The sequence below is a fragment of the Aquila chrysaetos genome, chromosome 8 (genome assembly GCF_900496995.4).
Source record: "Aquila chrysaetos chrysaetos chromosome 8, bAquChr1.4, whole genome shotgun sequence".
NCBI lineage: Eukaryota > Metazoa > Chordata > Aves > Accipitriformes > Accipitridae > Aquila > Aquila chrysaetos.
Genome location: NC_044011.1, coordinates 35460976 through 35484141, shown reverse-complemented (window position 1 = coordinate 35484141; position 23166 = coordinate 35460976). Strand labels below are relative to the sequence as shown.

General features: G+C 38.7%; 1 protein-coding gene across 5 annotated transcripts in view; it reads left to right on the top strand.

Moving 5' to 3' along the window:
• Positions 1-23166, top strand: part of VRK2 (VRK serine/threonine kinase 2) — a 46532-nt gene that overhangs the window by 205 nt on the left and 23161 nt on the right. For 4 of the 5 annotated variants that reach the window (XM_030021925.2, XM_030021926.2, XM_030021927.2 and 1 more), the window contains exons 2-8: positions 294-434; positions 10871-10926; positions 11449-11518; positions 12336-12423; positions 12562-12670; positions 14113-14205; positions 22866-22998. In XM_030021925.2, the coding sequence (XP_029877785.1) occupies positions 299-434; positions 10871-10926; positions 11449-11518; positions 12336-12423; positions 12562-12670; positions 14113-14205; positions 22866-22998 (685 nt within the window). In that variant the 5' untranslated portion in view covers positions 294-298. Of the gene's footprint in view, positions 1-293; positions 435-4607; positions 4946-10870; positions 10927-11448; positions 11519-12335; positions 12424-12561; positions 12671-14112; positions 14206-22865; positions 22999-23166 lie in introns of those variants that run through there. The other variant, XM_041125128.1, reaches the window with a different exon arrangement.

Sequence of the window (23166 nt, the reverse complement as noted above, 5' to 3'; positions counted from 1 at the left end):
GTGGGGGGAGCGGGCGGTGGGGCCGAGCGCGGGCCGCTTACTACCCCCGTCCCGTCGGCCGTTGGAGGGGAGGCCGCTGCGAGTCAGCCGCCTCGGCCTGCCGCGCAGCTGAAAGGCCTTTTGGCCCTGAGGCGGGGAAGAACCGCCCGGCGCCGCCCTGAGGGGGATCGCCGAGGGCGGCCGATCGCGGAGAGCTGGGCCCCTGCTCGGTGCCTGTTAGCAAAGGGACACTGAGGGATATTGTTTCTTGTAAAAAAACCTCAACTTCTCCTTTAATTTTCCCCTCCCTCAAGGTGCGATGCCGCCTAAGGATCGAGGCAGAGGCAAGCTGCCGGTTCCTCTGCCAAGAGACATGATCCTGAAAGACACCGAAGGAAAAGTCTGGAGGCTGGGCAGTCAGATCGGCCATGGAGGATTTGGCTTGATCTATTTAGGTAAAATACGCGTGGTGATTAGAAGGGTGACTTCTAAATTTCTTTGTAACTTTCTGACATGAATAAGACAGAATGGGTTTAAAAAGTTACTGTTGTTTACGTGCTGGTGGTCATCTGTGTTGAAGTGTGGTTTTCTGACATTTGCAGCGCCCTGTTAGGTGTCCTTGTTCAGAAGTGTCGCTGATGGTGCAGCGTGTTCTCCGTGGGCTGTCTAGCCCAGTTCAGTGGTTCCTAGTGCGCTTTTCTGTGGAGCTTGGGTGGGGTAGGCAAGTTGCTGCTGCTGTCAAAAACTACCGAAGAGCACTGCCAGGCGATGCTCTTCAAAGTAATGGTGATGCTTTCGTTAGCCACCGCTTTGGACTTATGCCAGTCTTATGCTCTGGAGCGCTCTCTGGGTTTCTGGTTATTGGAAATGTTATCTTCTGGCCAAGACTGAATCAGTTTTCATCCAAGAAACATAACAGTAACAATAGTTAGCTGGGTGTTGCCTCCGAATTAAAACCTTTCGCCGGAGGTGGAAATGCTGTTCTTTATTTGCTCTAGCCTAGATACTTTTTTGTATTTTCTTCAGAAGAAGCTGCTGTGTTTCACTCAGCCAGTGTTTTATGAGGAATGAATGGTTCTCAAAGGCAGTTTGTAAAGCATGCTGGGTCACTGAAGAGGATATAATGTATGTAACTATTGCTGGTCTCTATGAAAGAGCAAATCCTGTTTTCAAAACAATATTATGAGTTTGGGTTTTGGTTTTTTTTTTTTTTTTTTTCATGGCAAACAAATACATGCGAACTAGCCAACAGTGACTGGTAGGGACTAAATTGAACTTGTATTAAGGCAGCAGTAAAGAATTATCTAGAAGCAGTTTAGTACATCATTCCTGGAACCAAACATGATCTTTTTAAGTTGGAGGTATGTTAACTCTCTATTTGGAGTATTAATGTTTAAAACTTGATAAGCAAGTCACTCCTATACATAAATCGACTTCTTTTTATGCATAAATCAGCTATACCTTTTTTTTTTTTTTTTAAGCTTTTCCTTGTTGTGTGTTTCTGCCATGGAAAATACAGTTTTGATTGTTACCTACTGTTGTTTTTTTTCAGTTGATCTCTTAATGATATTTCCTTCACATTGAGTGATTTGTTGGAAAATAATCTGTTAATACACTGTTAAGCAGCATGAGCTTTCCACTTAGTGCGATTTCCAGATTTTTATAACGAGACAAGTTTTCATTAGAACAGGCGTTACATGCCTTCTCAATTCTTTTGTCTTTAGTAACTCCTTTCAAATATGCAGAGTTGTGCTAGATTCAATGTGGTTTCATGGATGTGAAGGAGTTGTCCATCAGTGTCAAATTGTAGCATCAGGGACCTACTGTAGAGAGAAAAAAGGCGGATTTTCTATAGAAGGGTTAGCATGTTTGCTCTTTTCGTATTTGGAGACATAAGTGTAGCACTTGCATGCCACTGGCCTCTTGGTGACATTTACTGTGATCTTTGTTACATCTGTCTGGCTATCTCATGGTGCTTGTCTGCTTTCAGCTGTTAAGGAACATTTTATATTGCACTGAAGTGTTCTTCCTCTCCCTCTTTTTTTCCTCCTTATGTCCATTATAGTTAATCACAAAGAACTGAATGGCAACTGAAGACTCATATTTTATTTCATGGTGTGATAGTCCCATATGTGGTCAGATGTTGCTTCTCTAAAGTGGTTGCCCAGTTGTACTGTTCTTCCAGCTATTAATGTGTGGCTGTAAACTGTAGGAGGGTGGACAGTTTTACTTGTGCATCTGGACTTAAGTTGCATCTAGGCTTCAGGTTTGAGTGGAGAAACTTTCTAGGGGGGAAAAAAGGTGTAAGCTAGCACTTTGTTCCACTGAATGCCTGTGTAAATGAAGCAAAAAGATTTTAGTAACAACCTAAATGCCACTGCTTTTGCTTTTCTGCAGAGTAAACACAGTCACTGAAAAACCTGGAGAAAACTAAGGCAGTGTATATGTTTGCAAGTAGTTCAGTGTAACAGAAGTGAATGAGTAAATGGCAACAGTTGGTGGGTACATCTACCCTTTATTTAAGTTGAGGGTTTGTTTTACTTTGGGCTAGATTTGGTGTGGTCTGCTGCATTGAATTTCTTCACCAAGTGCATGGTTGGAGGCTGTCTGAAGGAACTGTTTTGAATGTGTAAGACAAAAAATGTATTCCTGAATCACTCAGAATATAGCTCTGTCGTTTGCTGTTGCAGTCAAATCACACTGGACCTTGTGGGTGATATAGCACGTGGGATTCAGTCAGTTTCATGCAGATTTGATTAGTTTTCTGCCTGAGCACACAGACCACTGAAGTGATTTCATATATTGTGGTGTTTGTTGCAGTTTGGCTCCCACTAACGGAAGTGGAAAGCAGTCAGTCAGTTAGTTGAGAATGAGAATACAATCTGGGACCCTTGGTATTACTACTCTGTGTTTCTTCGTAAGTGACAGCATGGCTGAAGAAATATAGCTGCCACTTCTATAATGGTATTTGTGTTCATTTAATCTCTTCTTTCAGAAGGGGTAGTGAATGTTACATGTAGCACTGAACTGAAGGCTTAGTTCTCCTTGTAGCTCATCCTACAATTAAAAGAGGGAATGGGCAAGATTTATTCCCAAGTATTGACACTGACTGTAGCTTTTTTGTTTAGTCCACCTCTTTATCTCTGATAAGTATTTATATTATGTAAAGTATACCATTCAGTAGCTTTTTTGGGGCTTGATCCTACCAAAGATTTGAGCTGTCTTTGAGAGTCAAGGGGAGTGAAGTAGATGATGAACCTTTGAGGGTATGATATGGATGCTTGGTGCTGAGAGGCACCTTCTTTTTCTGTGGTGTTCAGACTAGTTTTTAGTGCATATACAACAAGATGTGAGAGGACCACTAAACTTTCAGTGAGAAGCTAACCCAGAAAGAGCTGTAGAGAGGTGGGCAAGATAGGAGAGAAGAGACAGATTCAACTGCCTGCCAGATATGAACAGCACAGCCCTTTTGTAAAAGTAAAGGTTAACTCTGCCGGCTGTATCTTTTAATAAGTATTTTTACAGTAGCAGTGTAAAGATTTTGATGTGCATTGTTATAGCTTAATTTCCCATTAAGGGTACTCCATACTCCATTAATCTGTAACAATGTTCTTGAGAAATTTTACAGTATCTCTGCAAAATATATTTACAAGGGATGCATTCTGTGGAAGGTTCTGTTCGCTAGATCAAAGCTGCTGAAAACCATTTACTGATCCTGAGCCCTAAGATGCAAATAGTCTCTTCAGGTGCAGGGCTTCTAAACTTCTAGTTATGTACATGAAAGTTATCACTATCTATAAGTTCTGTCCTGCCTCACAAATGTTTCCCTGGTTTCGTAATTATTCTTTCTCTTTCCTGTCTGTGCCATGTTATCTGTTCCTTTGTTGACTTTTTCCTTCCCTTGGACTCCCTTTGCATTTTCATCTCAACCAGAGCAAATCCAGCAGCAGAAGGCTTACAAATGCTGATTCCTCCCAATGCTTCTGAAGAGGAGAGCTTCCTCTGCTGCCAGAAGCAATAGAAGCCATCTAGAGATGTTCTCTCAAGCATTGCTTTTGTTGTAGCAAAAGCAATATGGATCATAAGCTGGAATTAATTATACTGTTTTATGTTAGAAGTTTTATTTTATTTTATTTTTGTAAATGGGGTTGATTTGCTGTCAGGCATCTCAGACAGAACTGCTACGCTTTGATAAGGGGGAGCAGAATGGAGAGCAGCTGGGGAAGAATGACATTGGTGATCTCACGGCTAGTTTGTAGCCTTGTGGAGAACAGCGGCAGTACACTGGAAAATTAAGCAAGAGTTGAGGAGGGTGCTACTGAGAGCCTTACATTCTCTCATTTATCTTCCTGATCACAGTCAGTAATTAACACCAGTCTTTATATAAATCATTCTCTAGTTCTGCTGCAAGCACTCTATTAATGCACAATTTGGACTGAAAATTTAAATGCAGAAAGGTCACACAATGTTTTGTTAAGATTCCACTGTCACAGTGAAATCTGCTGTACACAGCACTATCTGCTTGAAGGCTTCTTTCTCGTGGAAACTGATGGGTTTTTTATATATATATATTTATATATGCACATGTTTGTTAGCGTCTTTTACAATAGAACTTACTACATTGTAAATGTGTTTTAATTGTATTATGTGTGTATATTGTAATGAAACTTTGTAAGTGATAGGTGAAAACTTAAGAGTTTTGAAACCATTTGAAACCTGGCTTTGCAGCAGGTGTTTGTGTGTTGCAGTTTGACTGCTATTTTTGCGTGTGTTGTTACAATATGGGAAGCTCAGGAAAGTACATACTGATAAAGCTATAACCGGTGATAATTCTGCCCTACTTGGAGATCTGTCACCAATATAGCCAGCACACTATCCTTTTCTTTTTTTTCTTTTTTTTTTTCTCCCTCATTTTCCAAGAAGAGGCAAAGAATATCTGCTTCAACAGTAAACAGCAATTAAATGGGTGAGCATTGTCTTTTAATACCAGCAGCACAGGGAGCTCTGCTGCTGGTGGAGGTAGGGAAGAGGTGTGGTTGTGGCCTTTTCTACTTTTAAGCTTGGACTATAGTACACTCTGCCATTGATATTGTGAGGCCTGGTGTTCTGGGAATCAGGCTGAGGTGTGAAAGAAAGGTTGTCTCTATTTCAGAAAGAGTAATTTCCATGGATAATTTATGTAGCTGTGAGCAGGGGTGTACATGTGTCAGGGAAGAGAAGCGTTGATGGAAGCACATTCTGTCGTTGTCATAGTGTTCATTCCTTGGTTTGCGTTAGGAAGCCAGCTTCAGCAATTGGTTCTAGAGAAATGAAGTACTTCGGCAGTTGCTTAAATTAACTTCACTGAAAATATTTACTATAGTGCAGCAAATGAATTAAAAATGCAGTAAAAATGATACCGAAAGGTATACATTCAGCATAATTTTTATAAACTGAATAGAAAGAAGAATATTAATAGCAAAACCTTGTAATTAATAGCACCAATAGGTAACTGTCTGGTTAGGGATGGATTTTTCTTAACCTTCAGATGTTAAAATGCATTTCAGTAAAGGTCTCATTGTACCTGCAGGTGTGAATCTTAGTGTGAAAAGAAATTCGTTGGCAGACAAGCACCACTTCAGGAAAGAGTCTTTTTATCTAGTCACTAATATTAGACTGTATAGATATAGATATAGCAAGCAGATTACCTAATTTTTCGCCCTGTCTGTAGGCAAACTAAATCATAAATTTAGCCTGATTTTGCTACTCGGGAGTTACTTAGGACTGACACGTGGTACAGCATCGGCCTGTACCATCTGTTAAAGAGGAAATACTCTTCACCTCAATTTGTTCTTGCTCATGGCTGCTTCCTCTTGAATCTTCCTTCCTTCTTTTTTTGGTCCTCCGTAGGCTAGAAGTCTTAACTTTGAAAGCATAAGTCATTTTTACCCAGTAGTCTAAAGCCTGTTATGTTACAAAGTCTGCAGAGATCATTACTATTACACTTTAGTGTTCTGCCACATAATGTATTGGGTGTTTCCCCCCCCCCCCCCCATATGTGTGGACCTGTCATTTGGGAGCTGTTGTCATGCTCTTCATTAGTCCACCTTGTGAGAGTTCTGGTCAGGGACTGAGACCTTGGCATGCAAACTAAAACTAGAAAGTCAAGAGAGCAGGTTTGATTTTTTTGTTGTTGTTGGGTAGGTTGTTTGTTGGGTTTTTTTTTGCCTTCAGTGGGGGATGTGTTTCTGAGCAGTGTTATATGGTAACAGGAGGAGCTTTGGATGAGAGATAGGGCACCTGTTGCTTTATGGAGGGCACTCCCTTCAGCCGTCTTTGGCACCTGGACCCTACTGAAACTGGCATAGTATATTCTGAGTGGGCACCATGTCAGACTAGCAGATGGGCTGGAGCAGAATCTTGCCAGAAAAGAGTTTGTGCATCAAGTTTTAAATATTAGAGGCCTGGACTCCCATCTGAGAGTGCTGTAAGAGCAGACCATGCATAGCTTTTCTGCCTGGGGTTAAAGGATGTGTCATACCTATTTTAGCTTAGAGTAATTAACTTTGAAAGTCAAACAGTGGCTTCGATTGCTGTGGAATACAAAACTTTGGCTCTAGTGAATCAACATTAAGGTTTCATAGAAAGATGAGTAAGTAGTAGTAGCAGTGAAATTTCCTACCAGTACTGAATGCTCTTAACTTGGAGGTGTTTGCAGTTACCCGCAAAACAGTTTAGCAGTTGAACACAATTTTCTACCAAAACCAGTTTAGTTGGGTCTTGTAGAAGATGGTTTCACAAGCATGGTACAGAGGGCTATGTATCTGTAATCTGTATAATAAAACTCTACATTCATAAAGCTACCTAGAAGAAGAATCTAGAAAAAACCCTATTCATAAACACTGCTCAGAAAAGAATCTGTCCAGGAAATGATGATGTATCTTTAAAGTAACAATATGAGCAGAGAAGCAGGTCTTCCTTAGGGTATGTTAAAAACAGACTTAAAGCACAGAATGTTTCAGTTCTTGGGAAATACTGGATATTGCAAAGGTGTGGGGGGAATGCAATGTGCTTTGTTTGCCTTTAAATATTTGCCTTAGTACCCTCCATATGTAGGAAGTATTTGAAGTTGCGTGTTAAATAGCAGATGCTACTTTTTATTTATTTGTTTACATTTTGTTTTTAGTAACTATATTCCTGCAACTTGGATCATTTTTTATTGTTAGATGCTCTGAGCGACACTCCCCCCCGCTGTTTGTTAGCCATTGAATTTAACAGCTCTTGGCTTGACTTAAACAGGGTCAGAATTTTTCCAGCTTTTTTTATAGGTAGGCTGTAACTTCGAAGTGTGGTATTTTTGAGGTTAGTTTTTTATTTCTGCAAAAAACTAAGCTGACAATATCACTCTTCAGGATTAGTTAACCAATGAAGCAAAGCAAAAATAAAATACTAGCAACCCAAGAACTTCTGAAAATAATTTTATTCATGTTTCCCAAACAAATATATTCTCAAAATATCCAGCAGTGGCAAAGACACCAGCTGTGGACAGGAGCAGGGATGTTTTTCCAAACTGCCAAATCAATGCTGTTTTCTTTTCCACTGTGCAAACTTTGTCAACAAAACTGGTTCTGTGAGAGCCATTGAAAATATTTCACCATATTCCAAATGTGACTACCACATATTAACTGCTAAAACTACAACAAGCACGTTTGAACTGGCAAATAGAATTGGCACATTTGTTTGTCAGACTGCATGCAATTGTGCTGTGTGGTTGTAGGAAATTGCAGTTCATCCAGAAACACCCTTTTGTTACCATGTCTTATTAACATTTAGAAAGCTACATTAATTAAGATTGTGGCGCTCAGCAACAAAATGGATGAAATTTACAATTAAAGTGGATGATAAGACCATAACTGCTGTGCCTGGGTGAAGCTAGGGAATTCTGGACATGGGTTAATTTGAGGTAAATTATTTGCTGTGTTGTGTAGGCACAACAGTTGGAAATTATGGCAAAGAATGCGAATCTTCCTGCACTGCTTTATTTCAGACTGCATTTTAAATTCATATGCTTTTCCTACGATTGTGGGATGAAGGGGAGGAAGGGGAAACAGAGCTGTGTCCTTTGCCCTTTGCAAATGTTTTGTGAGTCTCATCTTGGCATGAGATAGAAACAGCCACAGCCCCCTACACAGCTTCATCTTGCGCCAGTGTTCCCAGTTAACGATTATGCAGACAATGGTTTTGATTATATGCATACATCAGCGCCCCTCCCCCAAAATGCAAGGAGATTGTGCATCTCTAGTTGGTAAAAGCAACATAAACTGTAAACTGGGAACACTCACACTTGTTATGCTATTTCAAGATATCCTTTGCAAACGTAATCTCGCCATATAGTGCTCCTGGTACTCTATGTGTGTACTTATATGCCATCAGAGACCTCCTGCCTATCAGCATTGCTTTCCTGCAGGGTCTCTGCTTACTGTCCTGCAGTCTAGCATTTAACTGATTGTAATATTATAAATAGCCATGTGCTACCACACAGAACGAGGCTAGCACATGGCTAATTACGAGTATACAGTAATTAACTATGAGCTAAACTCACAGGAGAGTATGTGGTGGTGGTCTATGAGGTATGTAATCAGACTGTTTGTTAAACCTTGGGAGCCTTTCCACTCTGTTAAGTAACTATACATAGTAATGAGACAATTTTTTAAAAACCATTTATGTATGTTTATGGACAAAAAATAGCCTGTCTTATTTCTGAGTTGCGGCTAAAGTATTGTTGCCTGATATATGAATGGTTAATTAAAATGATGTAACAAAAGGTACGCATGCAACTTCTGCTTATCTGTATGTATGAGATTAATTGTCTAAGCATTATCTATGTAAGAAGTTCAGAATGTTATTAACTGTGAATGTTATGCCTTGTTTCATGTATGTGCAGTAAAAACAATAATACCATTTCTCCTTTTGTGGATTTGAATGTCACATTACTCATTTTGTGGAGCTTCTGTTCCTGTATGTTGTTGAGCTTTGTCTGACTCTTCTCCCTTTTCACGTTGTAATGATTGCCAGTTAGTTTTGGTTTTATTTTTCTTCAGGATGTTCTTTCAGTGTGACTCCAAAAAGCATCCACACTGGCATAGTGTAAGAACCATGGGGGTTAGGCCCTTTTGCTAGGCTACCTCCCGTTAATTGCTCTTCCTCATTACCCTGACAACTGTTACTGTCTGTTCCAGATTACCATGAATGAGGCCCTTCTTTATAAAATGTCAAGATGTCTACAGGGAAGTTAGATCAGACTCTTTCAAATACATTTAAATTTGATACTTCTCTATACCTATCAAACCTCTGTTAAGTAACTTGGTATTAAAATACACTTGCTTATACACAGGTTCTTTTCTGATCTGTGTCAGTAAGGGAGCACATCTAATTCTGTTTGGGTAATGTGATGTTGTTGAATACAGTGAAAACACATGGGATGTGTTCCTTTAAACTAATGTCTTCAGCTATTAACTCATAGTCTACATGTGGCAGAGAAAGATAAAGACTTCAAGCACCTGTGCCTTAATTCCCAGTTCTGTACAATAATATGGTAAGAACACAGTTTACCAAAATTTCCTTCCTGGTTGTATGATAGTTTTAAATTGTATTCTGAATGTGACTGCTACCCGTTTGACTCTACGGATAGTTCGCACCTTACAGAGCTACTGTTTTAGGATATGTTCATTTTATCTTAATGTGTTATTAGCACAGAACCATTCACATGGGGAGATGTGAAGCAGAAGGCAGTGGGGACCCCGCAGGTGTTTGGGGTGTGTATGCTGCCAGATTCAACCCAGGTGCTGAACAGAATTGAAGGAAGATGGCAGCTGAAGGAGTCTGTTCATTGTAAAAATATTTTTATGCCCTGACCATCAAAAAATGTAAGCTTGGATGGTTTGATTAGGTCCAAGTTTACTTGATTTTTATTATGCGGATAATACTAGTCTATTTTTGTGTGTGCTGATAGTAGAAGTGCTTCACACCTGGACTGTTGTTGGTATTTGATCATTATAAGAAGTTTGAAAGGGACACTTATTTCCTAGGAACTGTATTCTTTTTAGTTTTTTTTTAGTGATGATTCTAAAAGATGATTTAGTCTCATTAAATTTTAATCCCAGTGTAGCTGCATGTAGCTTCAGTAGTATCAGAGAGAACTGATAGTTCTCTCAGGGTCAGAAGAAAATAGGATTGCATTGTCTGTGCAGAGAGGTTCTGTCTCCTGGGCTGTAATTGGCACATGTGGTCAATTATTGTTTTGAAATCTCTACTTGCACTAAGAGGCACAATCCCTCATCTCCCCTTTAGGCAGGTGGTGGCTGTGCTGTCCCTAACTTAGGCCGGTGTCTAAATAATGTCACAATAGAAATCAAGGTTCTAGGGCCAAATTAATTTGTAATAGAGGAGAGCAGACAGTCCTGTCTACAGGCATAATGTAGGTCACAACTTTTAAGCGGTGTCTTTGTCACGACAGTGGATTGACAGCAACCAAATACAGAGCTTATCCAATTGACTGGAATGACTTAAACATAGTCTGTTATAATGGAGTACCTCATTGTGGTGCAAACGTGCAATAGGGACATCCTGCTTACTCCTTAATTAGCATCGAAGGAAAGAGTTCTGAAAATGTGGGTTAAAATTGCTTCTGTACTTGTTGATTAAAACTTCTGTGTGTGCGTGTGTGTTGTTTTCATTTTGTTTTTCTTTGAACTTGGCAAAACTCTGACCTTTAAAAGCAGGAATTCAAACAAAATGTTGGATATCTTTGTCATGGTTTTTTTGGTCACCTTATGCAATGTTAGGTAGGTCTTTGTTTGCAATTACGTTTTGTTACATACAGCTTGATCCCCATCTCTTTCTCATTTTGCAGCTTCCCCTCAGACTCATGTTCCTGTAGAAGATGATGCAGTGCATGTAATTAAAGTGGTAATATGTAGATCTCATTTCTAAATTGTTAACTTGTATGTGTTTCTTTCTCTTAATTATCTATCCTCATTTTCAACATTGGGTCTGTATTGCATGCTTGTGGCTTTTGGTTTTTTCCCTGTTTTTTTATATCTTGATATACTTTCCCTCCTTGGGGATATATTTGGCGTTTCTGTGACACACAGTATTTCCTTGACTTGATTCTTTCCTTTCCTTGATTACTGCCCTCAACAGTTTAGTAAGGAAAAGTAGACTATGAACTTAGACACACCTGATCTACAGTATTTCTGAAAATAGTGTCTTAAATAATTCCTGAAAGAATCAGAGTTGTTTATGAAAATGTGTTGCCAAACAACTTTTCTTTTTAGCTGCTTATTAAAATTACATTTCAGATGGCATGGTACATGGGAGGTAGGGAAAAAAAGGGGTTTCATCCCCTTTGAATTTCTCATACGCTCTTCTTTAGAAACTGTTGTCTTTCTAATGCATTTTATGATACTAAGTTTATTTATTTCTCAATAGGAATATCTTGAAAATGGACCCTTATTTTCTGAACTGAAATTTTACCAGAGGGCTGCAAAACAAGAGCATAGTAAGTAATATATCAGTTCTGGTTCAGGTAGATTTAAGGACAAGTTTGGGTTTAACTGCTTCTAATAAGAACTGTTGCTTTAGAGCTTGATAGCCAACTCATTTCACATACACTGAACTAATCCTAGTTGGTCCTATAATAATTTTAGATTGCTATAGGTTTCTTTACGTGGATGTCATCCTTGTCCTTTCTGATCAGAAGGGAGAACAGAAACATGCCAAATTTATTATGTGTGCACTTCAGAGTGCACAACGATGAATGGAAAGAGGCCAGCCTTAGAACAGAGGTACTACATGGACTAGTCGGTGACCATATTTCTGCTAGTAACTATTTCCATGTGCAGAGCTAAGAGTGTGTGTAATCATCACAGGATTTAGTAGTAATCAAGGCACTTGATTCTGCAGACACTTAAGCATGGATGTGATTTATTCATGGGAACCGTCCTAAAGACTTTAGATGACTTAGATTGCTGGTAGACATAAGCACTTTTGATAGCTTGAAGCATTCTGTATTGAATAACGTAGAGCTTCTAAAGGAATTATTTCTTCAGCTATTGATAATTGCTTATCTGCCTTCTAAGGGATCAAAGTGTTTGCTAGAACAAAAAACTTGTTTTGCAGAATGTAGAGAACTTCAGAGTAAAGTTGTGGTCTGAATTGTTTGCTACACAACCTGCCAAATAAGCGTTATTTGTTCCATTGTTTCATTTAAAGTCTTGGCTTGATAGCTAAAACAAAAACAACAAAAAAACCTCACACCAAACCTGAAATTCTCTAGCTACCTTTAACCCAATGTTATCTTTTTTTTATTATTACAGTAAGAAAATGGATGAATCTCAAAAAAATAAGATGTTTAGGAATTCCAGTGTTTTGGGGATCAGGCTTGGCTGAGTACAAGGGAAAAAGGTAACAAGATTAATTGTAATTAAGCCTCAAATTGACTGAAGATCCATTTTCAACAAAATCGAGATAAGTCCTTTCAATCTGACACAAACTTGCAGTCTTGTCTTAAAGGATTCCTCCCTTTTATGTATTTCCGGATAGCTATAGATTCATGGTCATGGAGAGACTGGGGGAAGACCTTCAAAGAATCTTTGAAGATTGTGGAAGGAGATTTAAGAAGGAGACTGTTCTGCAACTTGGGGCACGAATGGTATGTATAGAGAGAGCGGAAATTGCTATGTCACAAACTTGCTGAGTTCAGCTAGAAAATTATCTTTCTAGTGTTGTTCCTTTAGGTAGCTCTTGAGTTTAGAATTAAACATGCGTAAATGCTATGTGTTTTCTTATTTTTCTTTTCTTTTCTTTTTTTTTTTTTTTTAATAAAATGAGTATTAAGTAGAAAATCAAGACCCCCTGCAGACTGGAAGTTGGTGGGCTTAAACAGATTTTTTTTTTTAATAGGTTAAAACATAGACCATACACTTCAAAATGTATGTCTAGACTGAGATGTGTAAGCCTATTCTCATATGCTTTAACATGTACTGATTTTTTTTTTTTCAGTGTCTGAAGGGTATTGTATTAGACATCCATATTTGTCAAAGTTCACAATTGCATGCCTGAATGCAAAATTTTCAGTGTGTTTGCTGAACACACTGATTGTACAGGCCAGGATTAGGCTAGTCTGCAAATACAGTTTTGTTTTCAAATGCTTGTAGACTGGCACATACTAATGGAAGGTTGTATACATGCTCCTTTGTAATATCATTTGTGTTGTGAAAGACTGCTATTGCTGAACAGAGGTGCACAGCAAATGGGAGGCAATAGTCTGAAGTTACAGGAAGAGGAACTCTGAGTGTAAAGGAAAAGTTTTTGCAGAAAGAGTGTCTTAGCACTGGAACATGCTTCCCAGAGGCTGTGAAATGTCCATGCTTGGGGACTTTTAAAACTTGACTATTCAATCTCTCGTACAACCTGACCTAACTGACATTAGTCCTGCTTGAAGCAGGGGGTTTAGACTGGAGACCTCCAAAGTTTCCTTCTAACCTAAATAATAGTAATAATTTAAAAAAAAAAAAAAAAAAAAAAAAAAAGAAGGGCTTTTGTAGTCCCATAATTGACAAACTTGTAACACTCTTTGTACTCTCCAAAAGCCAAGATTAGATTGTCCTTTGTATGAGTTGCCAAGTGCAAACATGTGCAAGGGGCTGAAGAAGGATGATGATGATGCAGGGGGATGGTGACATGAAATGCAAGTCAAATAATAACTGGCAGGATCAAATATAAACCTTCAGGGCTGATTGAATATGTTCTTTTTAAGAGCTTGTTGTTCTCAACATTTCCTCCAGTGTTTATAAAGTACTAGTTTCATTCTTGTTTTGTGACCTTAGAAGCCGGTACTCATAGGTAGTTACACAGGGATACCTCATGGCAAAGTATGGCTTGTTTATGATTTACCATCAGCTATGTGCCTGGCAGGAGCAGACCCTGTGGACAGAGTGGGTAGTCCTTGTGCTCTAACTCAAAACAAATTTGTCAGCTCGGTCTGTGTAGCCCTTGATTTCACTGTATAAGTGAGAAATACTTGCCGGTAGGGTTAGGGGCAGAGTGGAGAAGATGATGATGTTTTCTTTTCTGTTCTAAATCCTTTCCTAGTTGGATACTTTGGAATATATACATGAAAATGAGTATGTTCATGGTGACATTAAAGCAGCAAATCTACTTTTGGGCTATACCAATCCACATGAGGTAAGCGTGTTTACTTATCTAGGCTATTACTCTAATGTGTTTGTAACTGTTTAATAGTTTTAAGTTATGTATATTCTGCATTAACAATTCACATGTTAAAAGAAGTTTATGCATGAACATTCACATCCTCTCACGACAAATCCGAGAGTGGCTCTGTGGAGCTTAAGTTCTGAGAAAGAAGCAGGACAAAACTCTGCTTTGTTCCTTTTGTGCTCTGCTGACTGGGGTACTGGTATGGATTGGTAAACTAATCAAGAGAGTAAGTTAGAGGACCTAATTGCTGTTCTAGGTTATGCTAGTTTAAGTATATTAGTAGAGTTTAAGGATGTGGCCTGTTGTTTTTCATTCTTGGGAAGTTCTAGATTTCTAATAATTGTCATGAATTGTGTTTCTATGCCACTAACTCTTATGTCTTGCTCATTGTAGTGGATATAACAGGTAAGTAGGATTAAGGTTGCTGGTCTTTAACACTCTAAAGCCTAAAGCTAGCCTTGAAATTGAAGCGTTTTGGTGAAGCATTTTGAAACAAATCTTTTGATCCTGTCATACTCCGCATGCTCTTACGATGCCTTTTTTTCTTCAGTCAAATCTAAGTATGCTTTTTTCTTGGAAGAAAATCATTTAGGAAAAAAGGACATCTCTAACTCCACTTAAATATAATTAGCATAAGCAGTACTTGTTTTCTTTCAGTTTTTGTTTTTCTACTGCAGTGATGAAGAAACAGATCTTGCAGAACAGCTCACTGCCATTGGAGGTTGAACTGTTGAACTGTATCTGCATTTTTACAGGTTTCAAGTGAAATGGTTGAGTCAAATTTAACTATTCAGCTTTCTAAAACACATAGTTTGAAAACTATCATGGCTGTTTAGAACAACCATGTTTTTAGACAGTGGTAGCTGCTAGTACATAATCTCAGTTTATGGTGTTTACCAGCCTGCTGAATCCAAAGAAGGAGGCTATTTAGAGGCAAAACGATCTGCTACCCAAACCCATTAGCATAACTCAAATGACTTTTTTTGTCTTGGCTATTGTGTATTTTTATGACAGCAAGATATGCTGCTGTTTTTCACATTGAAGTCATTTTGGAAGTGTCCATTTACAGTAATCATAAAATTTTAAGACATGTAGCTGACTTTGATCAGCTGCTTTTGAATTAGCCAGGTTGTGGGGTGATTTTCTGATTTGTTTCTCATGTTGTCTGCATGAAGATCATGCTATACTAGCATTTTGTTTTCACGAGTAGTAAATTCATTGACAGATTAAAAATAAGGTATTTGTGAGTTACTGGACAGAGGTTTTAGGTGGAAATATGACCTAAGTTATATTTATTAAATAAAAGAAATCAATAGATATTCCAGTTTAAGTAGCTCCTAGCTCAACACGTACAAAGTGTATGTTACTGCTGAGAGGCTTTGCGTAGAATTTTGTTTCGGTAAAATTTCTTTTCCACTGGAATTATTCTATACAACATTTTAAAAAGTTCACATTCTCATTCAGAAGAGCTAACAGGACAGAATTTCTAATATTTGCTTGATTTGTAAGGTATGAATTAAACTTTCATTTCTGTATGCTTAAGAAAACTTAGAGCTGTTCAGATATTATTCAGATAAACTTCCCAGTCATGGGCCCCAGAAAATACAGCAAGTGGCCACAGGTCTGCTAATTTCACTGAAGCCATGATACTATACTGTACCAGTCTACAACCATGTATTTTAAGGTAATGTGTACTATATTTAGCTTGCACAGCAGGGCAGATGGTTTAATGGGACTGTTCCTGGTCAAATAAAAAATTCTCTTCCAGACACAGCTTGCACAATATCTTGAAGCATGTATGCTCTGTGGCTTGTGGGGCATGAAAAGAAGAAATAATCTCACCAACACCACAGCTAAAACTTTAAAATTGGCAGATCTACATATGACACTAACTGAATATCCTTCCCCTGGAATTGTTGACTCTGATGTGCTGTCTGCCCCCATACTTCAATAAACGTTCTTTACCTGGGTTAGGAGCAGTACTAGACAATATTGTCACACAGATTCAGGTATTCAGAACTGTACGTGTGTACTTGCACAGATGATTTTGCATTTGTCATGTCCTGGATATTTGCATGTGTCGTTAATTTGCATGCAATTTTGCCATGAAAGTTGCTTCTTCCTATTCCAAATGCGTCCAGTTCCTATGTAAGACTTTGTGATGTTGCGACAGCCTTTTCTACAAATCAAGCTGTCTTTATAATGTGCTGGTGAGCTGAATGTATTATGTATTTACCAGAACAGTATTTTGGGAAGCTCTGTGGAGCATTGCTGTTGACTGACTATGACAACAATATGGAATATCCTGTCCTGTATCCTCTAAACTGTTGTCAGAGATGCTGTATTTTAATTTGGCAATCTTGTACTAACCTTAGATACTTCAGATAAAACCTCGGACACTGTTATTGCTACCAAATCCCTGTGAAGTGTTTTGTCCAACCTTCTCTCTCTGCTAAAATGGTGGATAGCTAGATTGCGTTGGTCTTGTTTTTTTAAAACAGTGGAACTGAGAGGTAAAGTGATCAACCTAATCTCATAAATAGGGAGAGCATCTAGCCAGTGGCAAACTCAGACTCAGGCATACAAGCTGAGAGACCTGTAGCTCCAGCGGGAGTTGGCATAATAAAGCTGTCTGACCTAACAATTTCTGTGGTGAGTTTTTGTTAAGAATTTTATGCTAGTGGGTTCTTGCTCTTTGGGGTCTAGGATTTTAAGAGAAAATAAATTGGACGTGTTCTTTAATTCTAAAAATTTTTTTTTTTTTAAAGAAACACATAACCAATATCTTAAAAAAAAGTACATATTCAAAAAGTATTTCTGTATTCTCTTTTGGTGAAGAGACTTAAATCTCTGTTCAAAAAAGTATGTGTACCTTAATACTCAGCTTTGTGGGTTTTTGTCATTTAGTGGCTGTTCGTGTGTACTCTGATGTGCAAATTTGTCACAGATTTCCTGCAGTTCCAAAAAACCCCATTTTTCTGTTAGACTTTCTGCTGCTACTCTCTCCTGTAAATTAACCTGGTAAGTTTACACCACAGCCAATAAATAGAATAGTCCCCTTTTTTGAAAGAATGTGTGAAATCCATACTGCTGTCCCCTACCTTCTGTGGCAAGACAGAGAAACAAATAAAGTAAAGGTCCTGTCACTCTGTGACCTCCAAATGATGTTTAGAAATGGTTAGAAGATCAGAATCAACTGACCTCAAAGAGCAGGTTGCTGCAGATCTATTCAATAGAAGGGAGTTAGGCCATTCAGTGAGTTACAGGTCAAAAGATCAATTCTCTAGTCAATATGTTTCTGAACATGGACCCAGCACAATGACTGACAATAGGAGTGATGTACTGAGGGAAGTACACAGCCCATGAATCTCAGAGAGGCCTGAAAGAAAACTTGAAGTGGTCAGACCTATAAATTACAGAACAAGTGAAGCACTGTCTCAGTATTGCAGCTAGTTAAAGATAATTTGGTGCATATCAGTAGCAGTTTGCATGATAAAGTAGAATAAGCATTATTGATATAGACTCTAAAAGAGAAATTCAAATCCATGAAACTCATTTAAATTGTGATACCATTAAAAGGGACAAGTGGTCACCAAACAAGCTTAAAAACAGAGGTTTTTAATAAATGAAATAAGGTTTGGAAGAAGGCCTCTTCAAAACAATTTTCTTGCAGTATTTTCTTCCCTCCCCTCCCCCCATGGATTATATGGGCAGACATGCTGCAGTGTTGCAGACTCAGCTCTGCACCAGAAGTTGCCTATTTGGATTTTTAAGCCGTAAATTTTAATTGCATTTGCATCTCAGTTCTGATTTTGATTTCAAGCGTTTCTTAGACAAGACAGTTACAGAATAAAACTCTCAGCCTTGATAATCATAGACAGCCCTAACCAAAAAGGAAAAAAGAATACAAAAATGTTTCAAAATGTTAACTTTTAAGACCGGCTTTCAGTGGACCAACGTAGAAGATACAGAGCTCACACATTGATCGTTTGGTGAAAACATGCTTGAAAACAATTCCAACTTTAAGCCATTTTTCATTCTGAGGTGAATCATTGTCATTCCTGCTCTTTAGTTTAGTATGACAGATGAATTGAGAAAAAGGAAAATCTTTTCTGTTCTCCTTCCCGTGTTTTTAGGAGGGATACAGTATGCAGAGATACCATACAGAAACAGTTGAATTTTAACTCACGGGTGCTGGCTACGCCCCTGATCTGAGATGTAGCTTCATGATCAGACGGCCTTAATTTTCATTCATCAGTCCTACTGCTACATTTGGATAGAACTGTTTACACTGGTTTAATTTCTTTTTGTAGTAATGGCCCAAATATGTTGGAGTTCAATTGATTCCAGCATCGGGACTTGCCACTGACAAGTCACAGAAGATTTCTTCCCCTCTCTGCTTTGTTTAACCTGCTTTCCTCCTTCCTTGGCTTCTGTTTTGTGAAAGATGCTATTTCTGTCCCAAACACTATACTTCAGACTTCCTGTGCCAAGATGGACTTCAGTCTACCTTTAGACTTCTTGTAGTGTGGTGTCCCAACTGAAGTTGACAGTGCTATGGCCATTAGCAACCAATCTGCCTCTTATTAGTAGGTATCTACATAATTATTTACAGTGCTTTATGTAAGCCTAGTAGTGGAACCACTGGAAAGAAAGTTACGGAGAAAACCACTGTATTGTTATCCTTTCAGTGATAAATCTCCTGCTATGTGTGCTTCAAGATAGAGAATGCCATGAGAATCTGAAGTGCCGGACTTACGACTTCCCAGATCAGTGCAGTTATATATCATAATGTATACAAGTTGTAAGAATTTTATGTTTAGCAGATATTTAGCACTTCAGATATAAAGCACTGTGAGGGAGTCATGCACAGAAAGGACAAGAGGACTGCCAAATCTACGGCTGGTTGCTTGTGCACATAAATAATTATTTGTGCCTGTGTGGCTGTTTGCTTGAATAAGATGGGCACATTCATGTTTGCATGAAATTAAGTGCAAAGACTTTAGAAATCTGGCTTCTAATCTATAACAAAATCTATTAGTAACAGACTGTGCTAAACACTGCTGAGTCTAGTGCAGAATGGGATGTGTAAAAAAGAGAAACTTGAACAAAAACAAGAGTTAAAATAAGTAAGTGTGTGGGAAGGAGTGTACAGTGTAACACAGCTAAACCCAGCTGTTCTAGGCTTATGTCACTGTTGCACCTTCATCATCCATGTTACTATTTCTTGTTTCAAGTGTCTTGTTTATCTTACTCTGCATGTTTTGTTCTCTTTTTGTTCTTATTTGTTTTGTTGTTCCTAAAAAAAGCACACAGATGAAAAATATTTATGGTATTGAAACACATACTAACACTGACTTAATTTTTCTCAATATTCTTTAATACTCATCTTCTCCCCCCCCCCCCCCCCCCAATAACCTTAAAAAAACCGCAGCAACCTACAAATTCGTTAACCACCCCTACCCACCATGTTCTGAGCAAATTTGGAAGGGCATGCTGTGTTACATTATAAAAAAGTGACAACTAGCTATAAAGAACTATATATCTTTTTAATGATGAAAGGGTTGTAATGAGAATTGATGAAATGAAGTTAATGTTAATTTAAAATAATGTAGTCATTCTGATAATGGTTGTGGCAAGGTTGTAACAGTGCATTGCTGGTTTTGTACAAGCTGAAGGGGATTGATATTTGTTGGTGGCCAAGAGGCTTTGCCTTGAGAGGCTACCATTGGTTGCATATTTGTGGAAAAAATCTGATGTGACAGTTGTGGAAGCGTTAAATGGCTCAGCTAATGACACTCATGACCAACTTCTGGAGCTAACTGTGGTACAATCATAGATGTTGTTACGATTTCACGTGAGTGGCTTTAAGAAGTAATTGCTTCTTGGTTTCCAGGTCTTGCCACCATCAGTCAAGGCAGGATAACCTAAAACTGCTTCTCACTTTTAGAGGGGTTTTTCAGTATAAATTTAAAACTGCCCTGCTGATACAACTACTGAAGGTATTTTAACCAAATCTGTTGCTTAAAAATGGATTAAGAGTTACTGTGATTTACCTGTAGGATAACTGGTAACTTTTTTACATAGTTCAAGTTTGACTAGCAAATATTTGTGGCTACTTTCTAGATGCCCTGTTGTTAAGATAGTTTGAAAGACCACCAAGGCTGGGCTGCCATATGGGAGTGTCTATCACATAAGCTAGCTTTCCCAGCCCAGACAGAACCAGAGCTGGCAGAGGTGCTTTTCTTGTATTGTTTTTTCTAACAGTTAACATTTCATTTTAATATAAGGCATAACCTGAATTTTTAAAGGTTGAAATCAGCTCTGTATTTCATCTTATTGTGTCTGGTCAACTGTACGTGTCAGATATCTATAGTCAAGCAAAATCCAGAATGTACCACTTAGCCTGGGAAGAATGCACCTTCTAGCCTACTCTGTCCTTCCCAGCCCACAAAGGATGCAGAAGACTCGCAAAACTTGATATTAGGGTAGTTTAAATTAGTTCTCTCACACTGACTGTGGGCTCAATTAGGACAGGTACCAAAGCATCAGGAATACGCTGGAGAATGGTTACAGGAAAAAATCAAATTGGTCAACCCAACAAAGTTTATGCCTTGTTCCAGATTTTCTAAACATGCCTACGGTCTTTAATCTTGTATCACAGTTTGTATAGTCTGTCAGGTGAAAAACATCATTGGTAATCTTAAAAGCCATCACCCTGCAGGAAGTGAGTGCTGCATGCCGGCTTACATGCTCCAAATAAGCACAGATCCTGCAGCAGAAACAGTAAAACCAAGAGACCAGCCATCCCAGGATTTGAAGCTGCCTGGAGCACAAACAGGAATCAGTAGTTCAACAGAATGTGGTACAAAATAATGCGTTAAGTTTTCTTGAGGGTTTTTGTTTGTTTGTTTTTCCTCTACCAGGAGTGACATAATTAAATTACAAGTAAGTGCCAGAAGAGTTTATTTTAGACTTTTATAGGATAAACTGTTTTTTAGCTAAAGAGGAAACAAAACTAAGGTTCAAATAAGAAAAAGTTTTTCTTTATAATATAATATGATTTAGTAGAAATGATCTTTATATGCCTTCAGATGATTTAGCTTTTGCCCAAGAGATCAGTTCCATTGACAATATAATAGCAGTCTGTGGCTTTTTTTTTTTTTCTCTTAAGTGAAAGTACCATACTTGGATATTTATAAAAAAAGCAATTACCTAATGTGAGAACTGGTCAATGTAAGGGCCAAAGGCCACGTGGGAGTGTGAAAATGACAGAGTGAGAAAATAACCTACGGGATATTGTGGGATGGACAGACTGTGATTAAATTCCAGCTGGTTTCAACAAGTTACTGCTTGTCAGCTGTGCTGCAGTAATTGACCATGTGCATGTATTAAGTCCACCCCTGTTGGAGGGTAGAACTTGTTAATCTGAACTTCATAGAGTGGACTTGTGCCCTTAATCTAAATCATGTGAGTGGCAGAATTGACAGAGATGCAGTACCACATGCACTATGCATATAGTTCTCTACGGACGTGTAGGAGCCAGATGGCATGTTTGGGTTTGTCTTGACAGGCAGCAGAAGAATGGAAAGTAAAATTCAGCTCTCCTGAGCTGTACTGTTTTCAGCTTCAAATACCATAAAAGTGAGCAAGACTAAGTTTAAAGTCAGTTAATACTTTTACAGTTAAGTCCCAAGAATATGCAAGTGCATCTCCCAGATACGTCACTCAGAACTGTGGGGCTTCCTCCCTCTGGTTATTTAGGTAGCTACAGTGAAGCATCTTGGGGAAAAAAAAATCACCTGTGCCAGGATGGAAAGGTAGGTGTGGCAGAATGCATGAGCTTGCTGCAGTAAATTTTTTTCTCTTACGCTGATTTAGCTCCATGGATTTGCTTCAGAGTAACTTAGAGTGAAGACTGGCTCTGTGCCTTTTTAAAATTTATTATAAATTCAGGAGTGATTTACTAAGATTGCTTTCTGGGTTGAGGGGGGCTAGTTGTTTTGCTTTGTTTCATCTTACACTTTATGTTTAAATAGTTGTTGCCAGTATGAAGTTACTGACAGTGACATTCAGAAAGATGAGACTACAGTTAGGCTGATGTCCAGCAGCCCTGTGGTCACACTCCCTGTTAGCGCTGGAGCCCCGTGTCCGGTCTGGCTGGGGGAAGCTGCTGCCTTTTGCTTCCTCTGGATTTTAAGTTGCACTGCTGTTATGAAATTGTACAGTCTCAGCTGATGGAAAATTTGAACAGGAGTGTATATTTGCCTGTTTAAGTAAGGAGGGGAAGGGGTCCCATAAGCAACGTGAGGGTACATAAAAAGCATATTGCAATTTATGATGTCTAGATTCCCACCCGGAGAGGAGAGAGCTTGGGAACAAAATAAAAAGACTGAAATTCTGCTCAACTCTGAAATAAGATAAGAGTATAGTAGTGGAAGGATTTAAATGGGGAGGGCAGCTGTTATAGCCCCCAGTTGTACATATTTTATCCTGAGGCACCATTTGGTTTAATAAAATTTAGATCTAAGGCTGTCCTTAACCTATCAGTTTCTTAAGACTTAATTATAAAGGTTATACTTTCAAAGGACAAAAGCATTATTCATTTGTCTGTTCATGTCTTCCAGGTTTATCTTGCAGATTATGGACTTTCCTACAGATATTGTCCCAATGGGAACCACAAACAGTATCAGGAAAATCCTAGGAAGGGCCATAATGGGACAATAGAGTTTACCAGCGTAGATGCCCACAAGGGAGTAGGTAGGTTTCTTTTTTTTTATTTCAGAGAAGTGATTACAGAATGAGTAATCAGGCTGTGTGAGCTGATGTATACAATAGAAGTAGTCTTGGGGATTGCTCAGGGTTGATCAGACCCTTGTGTGGTGACCTCTTCTTGTGCCTGGGAAGGCTCTTCCGGGGCTCATGGGG